This window comes from Protopterus annectens, chromosome 13.part0 (assembly GCF_019279795.1).
Source record: "Protopterus annectens isolate FY-2018-M chromosome 13.part0, PAN1.0, whole genome shotgun sequence".
In the NCBI taxonomy this organism is placed as follows: Eukaryota; Metazoa; Chordata; order Ceratodontiformes; family Protopteridae; genus Protopterus; species Protopterus annectens.
Window position 1 is genome coordinate 194,321,720 of NC_056747.1, and position 17,509 is coordinate 194,339,228.

Sequence of the window (17,509 nt, forward strand, 5' to 3'; positions counted from 1 at the left end):
ATATTCTGTTGTAGCTAAACATATTGTGGGTTCTTAAAGGGTGTGCAGAGATGCATATCTTACCATTTTGCTGCTGTTGGAGGATTTTGGATAACTTGGTTATCTAGTCTTTCCAGAGACTGCATAGCACGAGAGGTTTGGAGCTGCTTGTGTGTGGTTCCCATGTGGTTATACAATTCTTTGGTCAAATAAACTCTGTCTCTCCTTTACAGTTGGTCTTGGAGACTAGAAAGAAGGCAGGTGGCTCCACTAAGATGCAGATGATCCACAGAGACTGATGGCAGTTTCCCATCAGACAAATATTAGTAAATTTTGTAGGAAATGCAAATAATTATCTGTATGGGCTTGTTCTAGTGAAAGCAGTTTTCACTTAAGTACACTACCTTTACTTAAATATAAATATATTTTTATGTTTGCATCTAAATTGTCTTTCTCTCTTTTGGGGACTTCAGACACCTTTTCCCTCCATGTTTGATGCATTTTAATGTATGTAGCATTAAAAAAGCTTAAATGCTTAATTGCCTAAGTATTTTATGAAATAAAATGCATAAACAAGCATGCATTTTGCAGTAGAGATCATTTGTTTAGCTTTTGAATTCAACAATAAAAATTCTGTATTTGGGAAGGAGACTTTTGAATATTTGAGCCCAGACACCCAGTTATGACATTCATTTTATTCTTTGGATCTTTATTCTTAATGTCATTTGCATGTATTGCGATTTCTGAAAGATTTTTTTTGATGAGTGTTAGTAAAGTATAGAGAGAAAAATGCTGAGTGGATACACTACCCCCTTTTTTTGCTCAATGAATATTGGAAGTTCAGGCTAATGCATTTTTCTAGTTATAGGTATGGAACTTATAAATTCTAGGCAGAAGCGTACCCTAGTTAAAATGCAGTGTTTTACAATTCATTTTATGTAAAGTTTAGTAGTACTTGCAGAGTGGCATTGCTGTTTGAGATCTCCCAGAATCTGATAGCTATTTGGTTGTAATCTTTCTTTTTTGTGTAGATTTGATTCACATGACATTGAGAGAGTACCATTGCAGACCCAGGACTACTGGTTTTGTATTTGTTTGCATGCTAAATAACCACTAAGCTATGCTAGTTGCTATGTGGCAAGACTGCCTTTGGACTCATCTGGGATATATGATCCCAGCTCCTTTAATGAGAAACACTGGAATGAAACCTTGTCTGTATGAGAATGAAACTTGTCACTTGAGCAAGTCTGAGGGGGTAGTACCTTTCTACAGTTACCATGGTTGTGCTCCATTATACTTTGCAGAGCATCATTCTGCCTCACAGTGCAGTAACTTCAGAGCTGCTGTATCTGTGGGACCTGCATTTTGGTAGTAAGCGGAGACTGCTACTGTTCCCCGTGTGTTTTCCTTTTGGTGTATATCTTCCTTAGAAAGTTTTTATTCTTGAATTTGTTTCCCAACTTCCTGAATGACACCTTTTAATCCTTTTGTAAAGCTACATATGCCCTTTTCTTACCAAGGGTAAAATTTACTTAAAAATTTTGCGTTTCAACAAGTAGTCATTTTTGCTGCTTGATGAGATGCTGTTATCTTTATCTTTTTAAAGAATGACCATTAGCATTCACTGTTATTTACCCTGTTCTGAAAACATCTTTTGCTAATTTAATGCTGCCCCATTAGACGGGTTACTTGGCAACCCCCCTTCCCAAATTAGGAGTGGGAGCCTTTACATTGCCAAAATGTTTACCCATGTTTTAGAAACACAAGGAGGGTTAATTTCCATGAACCTGCGACAGAGAGAAATGCATGCAACTGTGTGTGTATGTATGTGTGTGTGTATATATATATATGTATATATATATATATATATATATATATATATATATATATGTGTGTTTGTGTGTGTATGTATATGTATGTATATATATATATATATATATATATATATATATATGTGTATGTATATATGTGTATGTATGTATATATGTGTATATATATATATATATATATATATATATATATATATATATATAGAGAGAGAGAGAGACATGTATATCTATACACACACAGACGCACACAACCTTGCTGCATCTTTTAGCTAATTTCATGTGGGCACTTGGAATTGTGGATGAGATGGGTTGAATATTGATGAACTGTCTCTTTAGAAAAAGCTCTGCATTCAGTGAGTTTAGTTTATGTTGTAACTGGTTTTATGCACAATTTAAGTGGTGTGGAAAGTGGAATGCTGACCTTTTACAGGCACTACATTGAAGTTATCAGGAAGCTGTCTGAGAAAACACTCATCAGCTGGAGCAGGAAATGTGACTTGCTTTCTTTTCAAGATGGATGGGTAATGACAAATCCATTTCCACCTCTGCTGAACTTTACATACATTTGTGCAAAAAAGTCCAACTTAAAATTTGTATATAGAGGGTTATGAACCTGTTAAAATAAATAAACCTTATCTTAACTTTTCTGAATCGGTATCGGTTTGTGCTTCATATCTGGTCATAATTTGTTTGCCATGTAAGGAGTTTATAATTTGGAGGCCAGTTGCCAGATTAGTACCTGCATAGCACAGTGGTTATAACACATTGACTAGCTTGTTATCCCCATTTCTCACCGTGCTTCTGCTTTTGTCCACCTCTGTGATGCTATTGTTAGAGAACATTTGTTGCTGTTGACTGTTTGCTGTGGGAGTTGAGCCCCAGTACTGATAGGCTGCTTAAAGTTTTACCCCCAGAGGATGCAAGCACCAGAGACGTCATAGAAAAACTGGCCAGATTTGTCGCAGAAGGGGGTCCTGAGATTGAAAAGATGGCCATGGAAGACTACAAGAACAATTCTGCCTTTGGGTAAGTGCTATTTTATTTGTATATTTGCTTTTAGCATTTTCAGTTTGTGTTTCTTGATGAGCTGAGAGAATTGCAGAGACTGTGTGTAATGCTAACTGGGAGCATTGAGGGGCTTTTTCACCACCGTATCAGAGTTTAGTAGATGGTGCCACCTCTGTGTCTGTGATTCTTTTACTTTGTAATGGCCATTTAGTACCACTTTGTACAAATTTGGGCTTAACAAGGACTGTGAAATGTGTTTAACACATAGGACAGAAAATGTTTACTGTGTTCATTTGCCTCTCAGTTGTTTTTTAAAAATACATTTTATAAAATTATAACTGAAGACATAGGTATACACACACTGATAGAAGACAAAACACACTTGTTAGCATTTCTCACTTCATTGCATATCTCTCAACTGTCCAGATTTTTCCATGTGTATTTGGTCTGTTCCTTGTAAATGTAGTTTTCTGGCAGATCACTAAGAATTGAACTCCTTAATTACTGACATGCATTTCAGTTTAGGACTTCCTATCCTGCAGAAAATGCATAATAATACAAATACTGTTATTTTGGCAACTTTCTAAGTTTAATAAGCAGTATTTAAAATCTGCCCCTATTTCTGGGCCTTTGTTTCCCTATTTCTTGAGAGTTTGTCCCAATTTCTTGTGTAAGGAAGCCCAGAGGTATGCTTACATGCATTATAATTTGCATATGTTTTATTTTTAATAGTTATTCACTCCAACATTACATAAATTGCACGTGCATTTGATTACATCTTTGTTTTGTGCTTAATGTCCATGCATGTAATTTTTCAGTGTGATGTGTGGGTGTGTAAATGATGCAAAAATACCACTGTACTGACATGATGGCACTTATTGTTCAATCTGTAAGAAGGCATTCATTCATATAGATGTGCCTATTTTACTACTATTTAGTCTCCCACTGTAAGTAATGGCTTATATAACCACTCAGTACATTAAAGTTTTTTTTTTATTTCTCCTTTAACCAGGATCGTCCCACCAGGCTAATGGCCTGTTTTCAGGGGTGGCCTCAAATGGTATTTATACTAAGTAAACTTCAGTTCTGATTTAATTATTTGATGAATGCCCAGTTTAAATTAACCATGCCTATAGTGCAGTAGTCTCTCCCGTTTTTTTTCACTTCAGGTTTACTTTTAAGACAAGAACAGCAGCAGTCCCGACTGTGTATCGTGAAAAAAATTGCAGTTATTTGTGACCAACTAACAGCTGCTTTCTGCATTGCATAGTAGTGTTTGTCTTTCAACAGAAGATAACTTCTGCCTTAAAGTGGAATAAAACAACTGTTAGGCCTATCCTAATTACCTGTTATCACAAAGTAAATTATGTTATGGTAGTCTGGATCTGTTTGGTCACATGACCGATATCGATCACTTAAGACCTAGGGAAATTTACATTAAGAAAAGAACCGTGTTAACATTTTTTTTTTTCATTTTACATACATTATACATGCATATATTATACACCCACAGTGGTGGTGCTGCGGTAGCGTTGTCGCCTCACAGTAAGACGCTGTCCGGTTCGATTCTCAGAGCGTCTTCTGCGTGGAGACATGCGTGAATGGGCGTACCTTCGTTGAAGGTTGTGCGTCAGGCCTAGCAAGCCGGTACGTAAAAATCAGCTGCCAATCATTAGCGGACAGGAGTTCCGCTGTGGCGACCCCTAACCGGGAAAAGCTGAAAGAGACAAAAAAAAAATACATACATTATACATCAGGTATTTTTCTTTCTTTGTAACTGTCATCAGTCCAACATTCCATAATTCTGAGTTCCTGCCATCGCTTAAACCTTGCTTTCTACTTCCACTTGAGCTTTATTCTGCATGTATTGTTACCAGAATTTTCATTTATTTCCATGTAATTTTGCTCCTTTTCCTTTTTTTAAGATTCCTCTTGTAGTTGTTTACTCTCTAATAATATTCAGTACTTCAGATACAGTTTTAGACTTTGTTTTCCATTTTCTAGTATTACTTTTTTTGACAGCCAGCAGAATTAAATACAAGGCCTTACTATGCCTAGGCAATTCAGATCTTCTGCCCTAGCTCAAAACACTCATTCCCTTAGTTACAGCCATTTGCTTGCCTATTATTTCTGACAGAGTACTCTGTAAGGAATTTTTAAAATCTGTCTGCTCATTACACTCCAAAAACATATTTTGCCATCTCGCGTCCAACATTTGCTGTCTACCAGAGGAAAAATTCTTTTACGTTTCCTTGAGGTATGAAAATAGGTATTCAAACACTGCCAAGCAAAAATACTGAATTTTCTGGACTTTGTTGCATACATGGGAGCCACACGTGTGTCCTCCTTTTGTTTCCTTGCAAATTGCTTTTCCACTCTTTCTTCTCTATCTTTTCTAACCTCCTCTGATTTTTGTAGTTGTGCAATATTTTGTATGCCCTACTAATTATCCTTTTTTTAACAACAGCTTCTGTTCTAGTAGATTCACCTAAAAACTCTACCAAAGCAGGTCTTTCACTTAGGATTCTTCTATCCCATTCTTTTTGCCCATACTCTTACCAGAAGGCAGTCTCTAGCCTGCAGTCCAATCATTCCAGTTTAAATTTCCCCCCTCTAGTTATTTGCTCCTAATAAATTGGTTCCTTTGCCAGGTTTCTGTGGTAAATTTGAGCCCTCTCTTGCCTATTTTCTGTACTCCTACTTGCAGTCATCCCTATTGGCTTGGTTCCTAAAATACTTTCTGTTGCATAATAAATGTATTATTTTGGGTGATGTTGGTCATTTCTTAAGGATCTATATATGTAACAACATCCCACTCTTATTTCTTGAACCACCCCCACTTCATAATCATCCCTTTCCATTTTGAATTATAATCTTCAGCTTGTTTTTTATATGCACCTATGAGCCTTAACTGTGCAGCTCTAAAACATCCATTCAAGTAAGGTAATCCAAATCACCTTGTTCTTTTGGAAGGATAAACTTAACTCTTGCCCTCTTTCCCTCCCAGGTAAATTCCTTCAGCTGTTTGTTAATGTTTGTCCACAACTTCTCCTCTAGCTGATTTAAAAGTATGCATGATCCATATATAAAACTAAAGGGACTAAAAACATTTTAACTGCTTGTATCTTGCTATTAATATTTTGTATTTATTTTAGTTTATTTTTGAATTTGTTAACCAGGGTATAGCACTGGTCCCATTTGACCTATTTCAGTCTTAGCCTGGTGAAAACCCTGTAGTTACATAACATTATATAGAATGTTTTTGACAAAATGCAATGTATACATTATTATATACAAAGTGAATGTCATAGTTGTTTTAAAGAGTTTAAAGGCAATAGAGAATTGACAAGTGCAGCGTGACTGAAAAAAGCAGAATATGTTTGTCTGTTATGTATAGAGTAGCATCAGAGTTGGTATGCTGAAAGAATAGCCATCAAAACGGAGTCAGAACAGGATATGTTGCTAAAAGAAGGGAATTAAGAGGTTAAGTTATATGACCACAGACTGCAGTTGCATTTTCTTAGTCTTGAAATGTGCTTTTATTTGTGAATGGAAAATGCGATGAGGAATTACCTTTAAGAAAAGAAGGGAGATATTTCCACAGTTTGGGACCAAGGACTGAGAAAGCATGATCTGTACATCAAAGCCTAGTTTTGCTGGATTTGGAGGAGGGGAAATGAGTAGTTAGTGTGTAAAGTAGTATATTGGTGCATTTCGGAATAGTCTAAAGGGTAGTGGAAGGAAGGTGTCATTCATGACGAGTTTAAATAGCCGAGAGGTAAGTATAAAGTAAGGACATTGTTTCACAGGTAGCAGTTGTATTTTGAACTCTTCCCACATATCCTTACATGTTATAACAGAATAATTCCTACTCCTAAATACTTTATCTTATTCATTGTTGAAAGAATTTGTGTTTGAGTACATTATTTACATCTGTAAACTTTGTTTTATCTTCATTATCCCCAAAAGACTAGAAACTGTCTCAAGATGTTCCACAACATGGGCTTTCCAAGATAGCTGCACATTGATTACTGCTTAATTTCACTTTTTCCATTGTTTAAAAATAAGTTGATAAATAAGGTCTAGTAATTCTGCTTGTTTTAGTAAAATTCAGCTACTGGCTACCAAGTACACTGCCTGGATGCGAGCAAAGAAGAAACTTAGAGAGCATGAAACAAACTTAACTAGAAACAATAGAGTAAACACTGACTGAGAAGAATCCTGCAGCTGTTCAGTAGAAGGCAGTTTATGCTCCAGCCTTGTTACAAAGATGGTCTCCAGTAATTTAGAAGAAAAATAAATCAAATGTGCTCAGAGCTGATTAAAATGAAACACTGAAGGAGTATAAAAATGGGTGAAGCTTTAAACTGCTATTCATATGAACTCTTAAAACTACAGAAATGGGAGATTGAAATGAAGAAAAGGCTGGCTGAGTATGAGACTGCTCAAGAAAAGCCTTTTCAAACATGGTAGAGCTAGAGGACAGATCATACAGAGAGAGTACCTGAGCTTTTCTGCTATACCAGAGAAACTGGAAAGAACAGACCTGTGAAATGAGTAACTGGGCTGGTATTCCACAGCAGGATTTGTTAATTGAAAGGGCACATGATGTGCATGCTCCATAGCTGTCCAAGAGAAAGTAGTAGTCAAGACCTATATTAGTAAAGATGCAATCATACCAGCCAAAATAGTTGATCCTGACAAAACTGTGGCAGAAGGGCAAAATATAGAAGTTGGAGACAGTGTTTGTGGAAAATGATTATGTACACCAGGCACAAGAGAGACAAAATCCCAGCAGTCAGGGATTGCTGAGAGGGAGGCACGGGATTCAAGCTGCTTTGTCCAGCTGTCTTCAGAATGTTTTTTCTTGGAGGATGGAAGTCATTTTTTGATGCAGAACAGACTAAGCATTCATTCTGGTGGTAATGCTCATAGCGATTCTTTGCCACTGAAACCTTTTCCAGTGCTCCAAAAGAAAATGCTTGAGAGAGAGGAAAGCACAGGAGTTGACTAGAAAAATCAGGAGTACCTTGGATTTGAAGCAGAGTCTGGAGTTGGGAGATGGAAATGAACAGGAAGAAGACCAGCAACACTGAAATTAGTGAATAAATGAGACAGTAAAACATCTCTCATTTGAGAAATATGGCTTTACAAGAACTGTCCGAGGAAAGATTGTATGTTTGTTGACCTTGTTAAAATTGTTGGGGGGCTGACAAGAATATGCCTCACTTTGGTGTAATTAATGTTTGGAAGAACAGTAAAAGGGGGGAAAAAGAAGAGGTAGAAAAAAGGAAATGGTAATCAAGTAAAGCAATTTTGTTCTTGACAGTATTTTATGATATAAATCACATATTTATAGTAAAGTATTTTCAGTGATTTAAAAAGAGACTTCAGTGTCCGTAAGCCAATAAATGTTTGGTGCCACTTGAGAAATCTGGAGCTGAGGGCAGCTCTAAAAAAAATGTAAAATTTTTTTTATTGAATTATCACTTGTGACATAATCCATCTTAAGTTTATATAAAAGAAAAACATATTAACATGTTCACAGTTTCACATATTATACATATCTTCTGTGCAGTGTAATCAGTCCAACATTAATCATTTCCTGCCTTCCCATAAACCTCATTCCCCTTCAAAAACATGTTTCTGCATATCCAACAATAAAACAAAAAAGTGATTCCACAGCGTTTCTGCATATATTCCCATAACTTCCATTTTCTTCAGTGTAGTTTGCTCCTACCTTTTTAGTAAAGATCTCACTTTGTTTTTTATCTCTGTTAAATTTGCACTACTTCAAATATGGTTAGTTTAGAATCTGATTTCCATTTTCTAGTAATTACTTTTTGGCAGCCATCAGAATAAAGCTTAACAAGGCCGTATGTTTAGACCTTTCAAATCTTGTATCCCAGCTAAACACATGTTCACAGATGCTTCTTTCTTCCCCAACTCACCTCCATTTGTCATCTACCTGAAGAAAAATTCTTTGGAGTTTGCTTGGGGTGTAGAAATACTGATGCAAACACTTCCAAGCAAAAATTATGGATCTTCTAGACTTTGTTGCATGCTTGGGAGTCATGTGTGTGCCCTCCCGTTGTTTCATTGTGAATTGTGTTCCAATATCTCTTCCCAGTCTTTCCAAACCTCCTCCTATTGATTCCTATAGTTATTGTGCAGTATTTTATTTGTCCTTCTAATTATCCGTTTTTAGCAGCAGCTTCTGTTTTAGATTCCACTGAAAACTCTCCCAGAGCAGGTCTTTCAATTAGGATTCCCCTATTTTTTCTGTTTGCTTATATTCTGATCTCAATCCCTGATTTGGCAGGCAGTCTTGCCTACAGTTCAGATGTCTTCATGGCCTCTTCTCATTCGTTTAATTTTCCCTCTCTAGTTATTTGCTTTCAATACCCCGGACCCTTAGACAGTTTTCTGCAGTAAATTCCAACCCCATCTTGCCTATTCTTTATTCCTCCAATTGCAGTCAGCCATATTAGCAAAAATCTCCTTTCTCCATGCTTGTGATAGCTTAGTTCTTAGAATGCTTTCTGCTACTTTTTATGAGTATGATACTCTGTATGGCTGTTATTCTCCTTAGGATCTGCATCCAAAATCCCATGCTCTACTTTTTCTGAATCTCCCTTTCATCAGCAGTTTCCACTTTGACTTGTATTTTCTGTTTGTGTTATGTATATGAGCTTTAACTATGTGTAACTCTAGTTCCTCTTCAAATCAGGTAATACTAAACCGCCTTGTCCTGTTGGAAGGATCAACTTGTCCCATTTGAACTTTGCCCTCTTCCCCTCCCAGATAAATTCCTTCAGTTCTTTAATTATTGTCCACAACGTCTCCTCTGGTAGATAAAAAAAATGATATATGTATGCTTGACCTGTGTATAAAACTAAAGGGAATAAAAGCATTTTCACTGCTTGTATCTTGCTAGCCATACCCATAAAAAAGAGCTTCTAGTTTTTCAGTTTTTGCATTATCTTTTGTTTATTCTTTTCCTACATATCTGTAGCTGCCATAGCAGAATCCTTTTAAATCTGTACTCTTAAATACTTCATTTTATCATGTTCCCATAAATATGGGCTTTACTGGACCAATTAATGTGTGGGCACATAGTTTACAGCTATAGGCTTTTTGTCTACATTAATTTTATATCTCAAAAAGACTAGAAACTGTCTTAAAATGTTCCATACACCGAGATGTCCTTTTCTGGATTTATCAGGTACAAAATAATATTTTCTGCAAATAAAGCCAGTTTTTCTTGATTACCATACAAGTTATATCCTTTAATTTCTGAGTCCCTTATTTTCTTTTTCAGTGGCTTTAAATGTAAAACAAGTAAGAAAGAGAAAAGAGAATACCCCTGCCTGGTTCCTCTGTTCTGACGCAGCTTGTCAGAGAGGAACCATCTCAATTTAAATTTTTACCTCTGATCTCTCATCTGTCCTCCCAGTTAACCTTAGTCTCATGGAATGCAAATGCTTACTTTGTCCTACTCATAAAATCCCAGCTAAATCTGTTGAATGCATTTTCTGCATTAATACTTGCCAACAGTAGTATTTTCTTACACTCTGCTACCCCCCAGATCATCATTGGTTCTGTTAATGTGATCAAATGTTTGCCTCCCCACCACAAAACCACATTGATCCAAATCTATCAATTTTGGCAATACCTTTGCCATTCTTTTAGCTATTATCAACATAAACATTTTAATTTCATGGTTTGGGCCTATATGCAGCTGGGTCTGATGAGTCTTTACTGTCTTTAGATATTACAGGCACCACTGTTTTTCTTCCAGGAGCTTCTCCTACTTTTAAATTGCTGTTAAGCAAAACCTTTCAGATCTTTATCGATTTTTTTCCCCCCAGCTTCCAAATTTCCACAGGAATACCATCTATTTCTGTGACTTTCCTGCAGCTTGATTGTATGTCACCGTTTGTTTTTATCTCCTCATCTTTGTCTTTTATGATGGTGGTGGTGCTGTGGTAGTGTTGTTGCCTCATAGCAAGACGTTGTCCCATTCTATTTTCAGCTAGAGTGTCTTCTGTGTGGAGGCATACATGGATGGGGCGTGCCTTCGTTGAAGTTTGTGCGTGAGGGCTGGTAACCCGGTACGTAAAAATCCACTACCAATCATTAGCGGACCGGAGTTCTGCTGTGGCAACCCCTAACCGGGAAAAGCCGAAACACACACACACACACACACACACACACACACACACACACACACACACACACACACAACACACACACACACACTTTGTCTTATGATGTTTGTCTCATTTTTCCAGCCTACTTCCTCACACATAATACTTAAGCCAGGAGCATTAATCTAAGCATTCACCCTTGTGAAAATAAGATAAAATATCTTAATTTTTCATTTAATATAATCTGTGCACTTTTACACTTCACCCCAGAATTCCAGGATCACAGCATATTAACATTGAACTTGCTTTTGTTAAGCTTTTTATTTTATTCTGTAAAGCCTACATTTCTTTCAACTAAAACATAGTACTTGTTTAGTAAGTTTAACAAGTACATTTGTTAGTGAACACACCCCTACCACGTTTAAAATACGACTGACTTGCTACACAAAACTGCTCTACTATATATAAAATGCAGTTTATATTATGAAATGTTTAATACAAATACTAATATGAACAAAAAAATACGTTCTCTTTTTGTCTAAAATTAATGCGATAACATGGGTTGTATGCTTTGCAGTCCACTCACAAGTTTAGCAAAGTCAACAGAAGTTCGGCATTTTTCTGCCACTTTTTCTTGCAAAGCTACCTTCATCCGGCTGTTCCTGCTGGGGGTCGCCACAGCAGATCATCTGTTTCCATTTCTACGTGTCCTCTGCATCTTGGTCTCTCACACCAACCACCTGCATGTCCTCTCTCGCCACTCTTGGCATCCTTTTCCCAGTTTACCCAGCATCTCTCCTCGGCACATGTCCAAACCAATGCGATCTCTCCTCTTGGACGTCTCCAAACCGTCCAACCTGATCCGACCCTCTGATTATACTGATTCCTAATCCTGTCCATCCTTATCACACCCAGTGCAAGTCTTAACGTCTTTAACTCTGCCCCCTCCAGCTCTGACTCCTTTCTTTTTTTTCAATGCCAAGATCTCCAACCCATATAACATAGCTGGTCTCAGTACCCTCTGTAGACTTTTCCTTTCACTCTTACTGGTACCTATCTGTCACAAATCACTACTGACACTCTTCTCCACCCTTTCTATACTATCTTCACCTCTGTTCCACGCAAACCATTACTCTGAACTGCTGATCCCGAGTATTTAAACTCTTTCACCTTCGCCAACTTTACTCCCTGTATCTCACCATTCCTCTGTCCTCCCTCTCATTCACACATATATTTTATCTTAGTCCTGCTGATTTTCATTCCTGTCTTCTGTAGAGTATATCTCCACCTCTCCAGGGCCTCCTCAACCTGTTCCCTACTGTCACTGCAGGTCACAGTGTCATCCGCAAACATCATAGTCCTCTGGGACATCTGTCAAATCTCGTCTGTCAACCTGTCACCACTGCAAATAAGAAAGGGCTCAGAGCTGATCTTTGATTTAATCCCACTTCCACCTTAAATGCATGTGTCACACTACCCTCGTACATATCGTGTACCATTCTTACATACTTCTCTGCCACTCCCAACTTCTTTATATAATACCACAACTCCTCTCTAGGCACCCTGTCATGTGCTTTCTCTAAGGCCACAAAGAGACGGTGCAGCTCCTTCTGACCTTCTCTATACTTCTCCATCAACACTCTGAGCAAACGTTGCATCTGTAGTGCTCTTTCCCGGCATGAAACCATACTGCTGCTCACTAATAATTACCTCCTTTCTTAACCTAGCTTCCAGTGCTTTCCCATAACTTCATGCTGTGACTGATCATGTTATAACTCTGATTACTACAGTTCTGCACTTCATCCTTATTCTTAAAAATCCGTACCAAAACACTACTACTCCACTCTTCGGGCCTCCTCTCACTTTCTAAGATTTTAAACAATCTGGTTAAAAATTCCACTGCCATCTCTCCTAAACACCTCCATGCTTCCACAGGCATGTCATCTGGACCAACGGCTTTTCCATTCTTCATCCTGTTCATAGCTGTCAAACACAAAGTCAGCACAAACAAGAAAACATTAACTCTCCTATAATATCCACACATTTCCATCCAAAAAACTTAATCAGATGTAAAAGAATGGAGGTCACACTACTGGAAGATGCCAAAGCAGCAGGCAGAACGGGCAAGGATAGTTTTCTAGCCTGTTCTGCCTGCTGTTTTGTCATCTTCCAGTATTGTGACCTCCATTTTTTACATTTGATTAAGTTTTTTGGATGAAAACGTGTGGAATATTATAGGAGAGTTAATGTTTTCTTGTTTGTGTTGACTTTGTGCTTCCCTGTTTGGTGCTTCAATAAATTGTGTGACATTGGGAGGAGACGTGGTATCCAGTGCTTTTTTTTTTTTTTTTCTTTAGTTTTCCACTACTGCACTTTGGTCACCTTGTGTTTGGTCTTCATAGCTGTCCTTGCTTCTCTTTGCTAATCTGTTGTACTTCCTGATTCACTATCCCCACATCATCCAACCTTCTTTCTCTCTCTTCATTCATCAGCCCCTCAAAGTACTCCCGCCATCTGTTCAACACACTCTCCTCGCTTTGCAAGTATGTTGCCCTCATTATCTTTTATCACCCTTACCTGCTGCACATCTTTCCCAGCTCGGTCACTCTGTCTACCCAATTGGTACAAGTCCTTTTTTTCAACCTTTCATACAACTCTCCATACGGCTTATCCTTTGCCACTTCTGTCATCTCTTTGTACTCCTGTCTACTGTCTTCATATTTGTGACAATCCCACGTCTTGTTTGCCAACATGTATACTTTGCTGTACTTCCTCGATCCTCCTTCCTCTGTCCTCTGTCCTCTGTCCAGATGTCACACCAAGCACGTTTCTAGCTGTCTCCCTTACCAGCTCTGCTGTAGTTGCCCAGCTATTTAACTCCTTACTGCCACTCAGTGCCCGTCTTAACTCTTCCCTAAACTCCACCTCACAACCACCCTTTTTCAACTCCTACTATTTGATCCTTGGCAATGCCCTCACACTCCTCATCCTCTTCTTTATCACTAGCGTTATCCTACAGGCCACTATCCTATGCTGCTTAACTCCACTTTCTCCTGCCACCGCTTTACAGTCTCCAGTCTTTTTCAGGCTGGTCCTCCTACATAGGATATAGTCCACCTGTGTGCATCTTCCTCCACTTTTGTACGTCTTTCTGTGCTCCTCCCTCTTCTTAAAATAAGTATTCACCACAGCCATGGCCATCCTTTTCGAAAAATGCACTACCATCTGACCTTGTACATTCCTCTCCTTAACACCATACCTACCCATCACTTCCTCATACCCTCTGTTCCCTTCACCAATATGCCCATTGAAATCCACTCCAATCACCACTCTCTCTCACCCTCGGGTACATTCACCACCACTTCATCCAGCTCGCTCCAAAATTTTTCTTTCTCATCCGTCGTACACTCAACTTGCAGACCATATGCACCAACAACATTCATTATCACACCATCACTTTCCAGCCGTATTTCACAAAATATGATTGATGCTTTGTAGTCTCCCATTTATTGAAAAATGTCAGTGTTGCTTGTCTTCTTCCTGTTCCCCTCCATGTCTCAACACCTCCAGTCTAGTCCAATTCCAAGGTACTCCTGATTTTTCTAGTCAACTGCTGTGCTTTTTTCTGTCTCTAAGTTTCTCTGACTGAGAAGCATAGTCCCCTTATGTTTGTTGGCTGACCTTTTGTTGGATAAACTTTGTTTCCTTTTTAGCCTGTTCTGCATCAAAAAAAAGTCTGATCCTCCAGGAAAAAAATACTCTGTCAGCTGTATATAGCAGCTTGAATCTCGCTTCTTGATGTTCAATGATTGCTGGGTTAAATTTGTTTCTTTTGCCTGGTGTGCGGTGAGCAATCATTTTCCACAAACACTTTGCTGTATCCAGTTTTAATACTGTTATGATTGCATCTTTACTGATAATAGGGTTTGGCTGCTTTCTCATGGCCAGGGTTAGAGCTTCAGTTAAATCCTGCTGTGGAATACCAGTCATCTTGCTTACTTGTGTTTTCATAAAGTTAATAGTCTTCATATTTCTCTGGTACAGCAGAAAATTTCAGGTTTCTTCTGTGTGCTCTGTTTTCTAACTTTACCAGTCTTTTGAAACTTCTCTTCTTGAGAAGGGTCTTACTCAGCCAGCCTGTTCTTTGTTGTAACCTCTGATGTGTGTAGTTTTTAGTTAATCTGAATAGCTAGATAAAGCTTCTATTGTTCCAGACTTTTGTTTAAAATAAATGAAACATTGAAAGAATATATCAATTATCTCTGAATATATTTGATTCATTTTTTCTCTAAATTACTGAAAGCCGTCTGTTGTACCAAAGCTGAAGCTTTATCATTTTTTTGCTGAACAGATACAGGATCCTTTTTCAGACAGTGTTTTCACCTTTTTTGATTGATTTTCTTTCTGCTTCTCTAAATTTCTTTGCTGGCATACAGGAAGTGTGCTTACTGGTCAGCAACTGAGTTTTACCTGTAATTATAATTTCGTAGTGGGAGAGCTGAAATTAAGCTGCTGTTCAGTCTGCAGCCATCTTGAAAATGTGTGGCAAAGTTGTGTTGTGCACAGTTGGTGTGCAAGTGTAACTTGTTGTAGCACTCTTTTGGATACTGCCATAAGTCTAACTCCTAGTTTATGGGCAGTCTCCTGTATTCCATCAGATGAGCACCTACATGGACTTCACAAAAGTCTTTAACTCTGTCCTGTTATTGGTAGGATCAAATTAGGATCGAGAGTGGGGAACTAGATTAGGGAATGATGTTACTAACACCTGAAGAAGTGCGGAAAGAGTGAAATCACACTAGTGCTGGGTTTTAACTCAATAATGAATTGATCTGTCTTTTTGGCTGTCTTCTGGAGAGAGTTTTTTAAATTTTGTTTCTTGGGAGTGACTTACTCCTAGAGTGCCATTTTGTTCAGTTTAAGTTCTGGAATGGTTGAAGTATAGAACCATTAAAATTGTGGTGAGACTAAGGATGTGATAAGTAAGAGCAATGGTGTATCACAGGAGTTTGTTCAGTGTTCACTAGTTCACTGTGCTTGTTTCAGTTGTATCTGAAGGAATGGTAACAGGAGTAAGGTCCTCACTGATGACACAAAAGATGTGTATATATGGGGAAGTGTTGTTATAGGAAGGATTTTGAAAAGCTGACTGTGTATAACTGGCATGTGAAGCTTATTGTAGAGAAAGATGGCAAGTGCTTTCATTTGAGTCCTAATGATGCTTGTGTGAATTATTGACCAGGGTAATGGGGCTGAGAATGACTGCTAGGAAAAAAGTTTGCTCTCACAATTGGATAGGGACACTGGAAGCAGAGTAAGGGCTTTGAAAATGCAACAGACAGAAAATTGGGGTATATTATCAGGGTGATGAAACTTGGAAGTTCTGTTTGGCACTGGGTATGGCAAATAGTGAACACTGAAAAGTTCTGAAGGTAGCAGCAAGAGGCTATCGGGCTGTTGGACAGAGTCCTGAGGAAAGGTACCAGACATTGTGTAGAGGGAACATGAAGGGGTATGCCCAGTTAGGGGAATTTGAACTAGTCTCACTAGAGACCAGAAGCGCTTGGGGAGGTGACATTATATTAAAGGCCAGACACAAAGTACTACAAGTTTCATCATTAGTGCAGTCATGCAGCTAGTGTGTGTGTGATAACATTGCCAATTGCTGTGTCTTTGTACAGTTTGCCACGCATGAAAGTGTTGCTAACTCTTGTAATGCTTGCATTGTCACTGAGGAATTCAGTGCAGTTGTCTAAATTTTCATATAGGCTAACTGAACCTGCAATCCATGGAGTGTCAAATGTCCTGTTAACTTAAGAAGGCACAAATAACTACATTTATCTATAATGGCTAGCTGTATTTACTCAGCAAAATTGTGGTGGCTGGCTTATGTAAACATTATGTGGGCTGGTCTGATAATTTTGTAAATATAACCTTAACCTCTCACCAACATTTATGTTAAATAAATAATGCTGTAGTAGGTAATTGCTGAGGAGTGTGGATTTTAGTATGTTTGTAAATTTGCAGTGGTTTCAAGTCCTTCTGCTGTTAGCTTTACCAGCCTGTAGAAGTCATATGAATACATCCTGATAGGGAATGTTGAGAATGTTTGTTTTTTTGTTGGAATAGTGCTTGACCATATAGATTTATGGAGCTTTGTGATGAGTGAGGCTGCATTCAAGTCCATTGTACACATACCTTAGGTGCAGCTTGCAATCGCCTGGAATATTGTGAACTTGGGGAGCACAGACAACAGTTTCTTTAATACAGCTTCACAGATATTGTAACTGCTGTGAAACATTTTTCAAGTGTTTAGTTATTGCATTATAATTTTTGCAGCAGCTGTAAAGCATGTATTTAGGTGTGGACACAAGTTATATACTTGATTAGGTTTGAATTCCTAAGCCCGCTTTAAAACAGTGAAAACTAGTGATTGCATAATATTTAAATGTACAGTATCCAGTATTATTTCTCAAATGTGTCTCTACTTTGTGTGTAAGCTAATAACCACAAGTACACCCACAACTGCTTTATGCTAGTCCT

At 38.1% G+C, this 17,509-nt stretch overlaps 1 protein-coding gene across 1 annotated transcript in view; it reads left to right on the plus strand.

Moving 5' to 3' along the window:
- SUGP1 (SURP and G-patch domain containing 1) overlaps positions 1–17,509 on the plus strand; it is a 397,363-nt gene that overhangs the window by 103,664 nt on the left and 276,190 nt on the right. Inside the window, exon 4 of the mRNA XM_044054782.1 lies at positions 2,711–2,834. Coding sequence (XP_043910717.1) covers positions 2,711–2,834 — 124 coding nt within the window. The remainder of the gene's footprint in view (positions 1–2,710; positions 2,835–17,509) is intronic.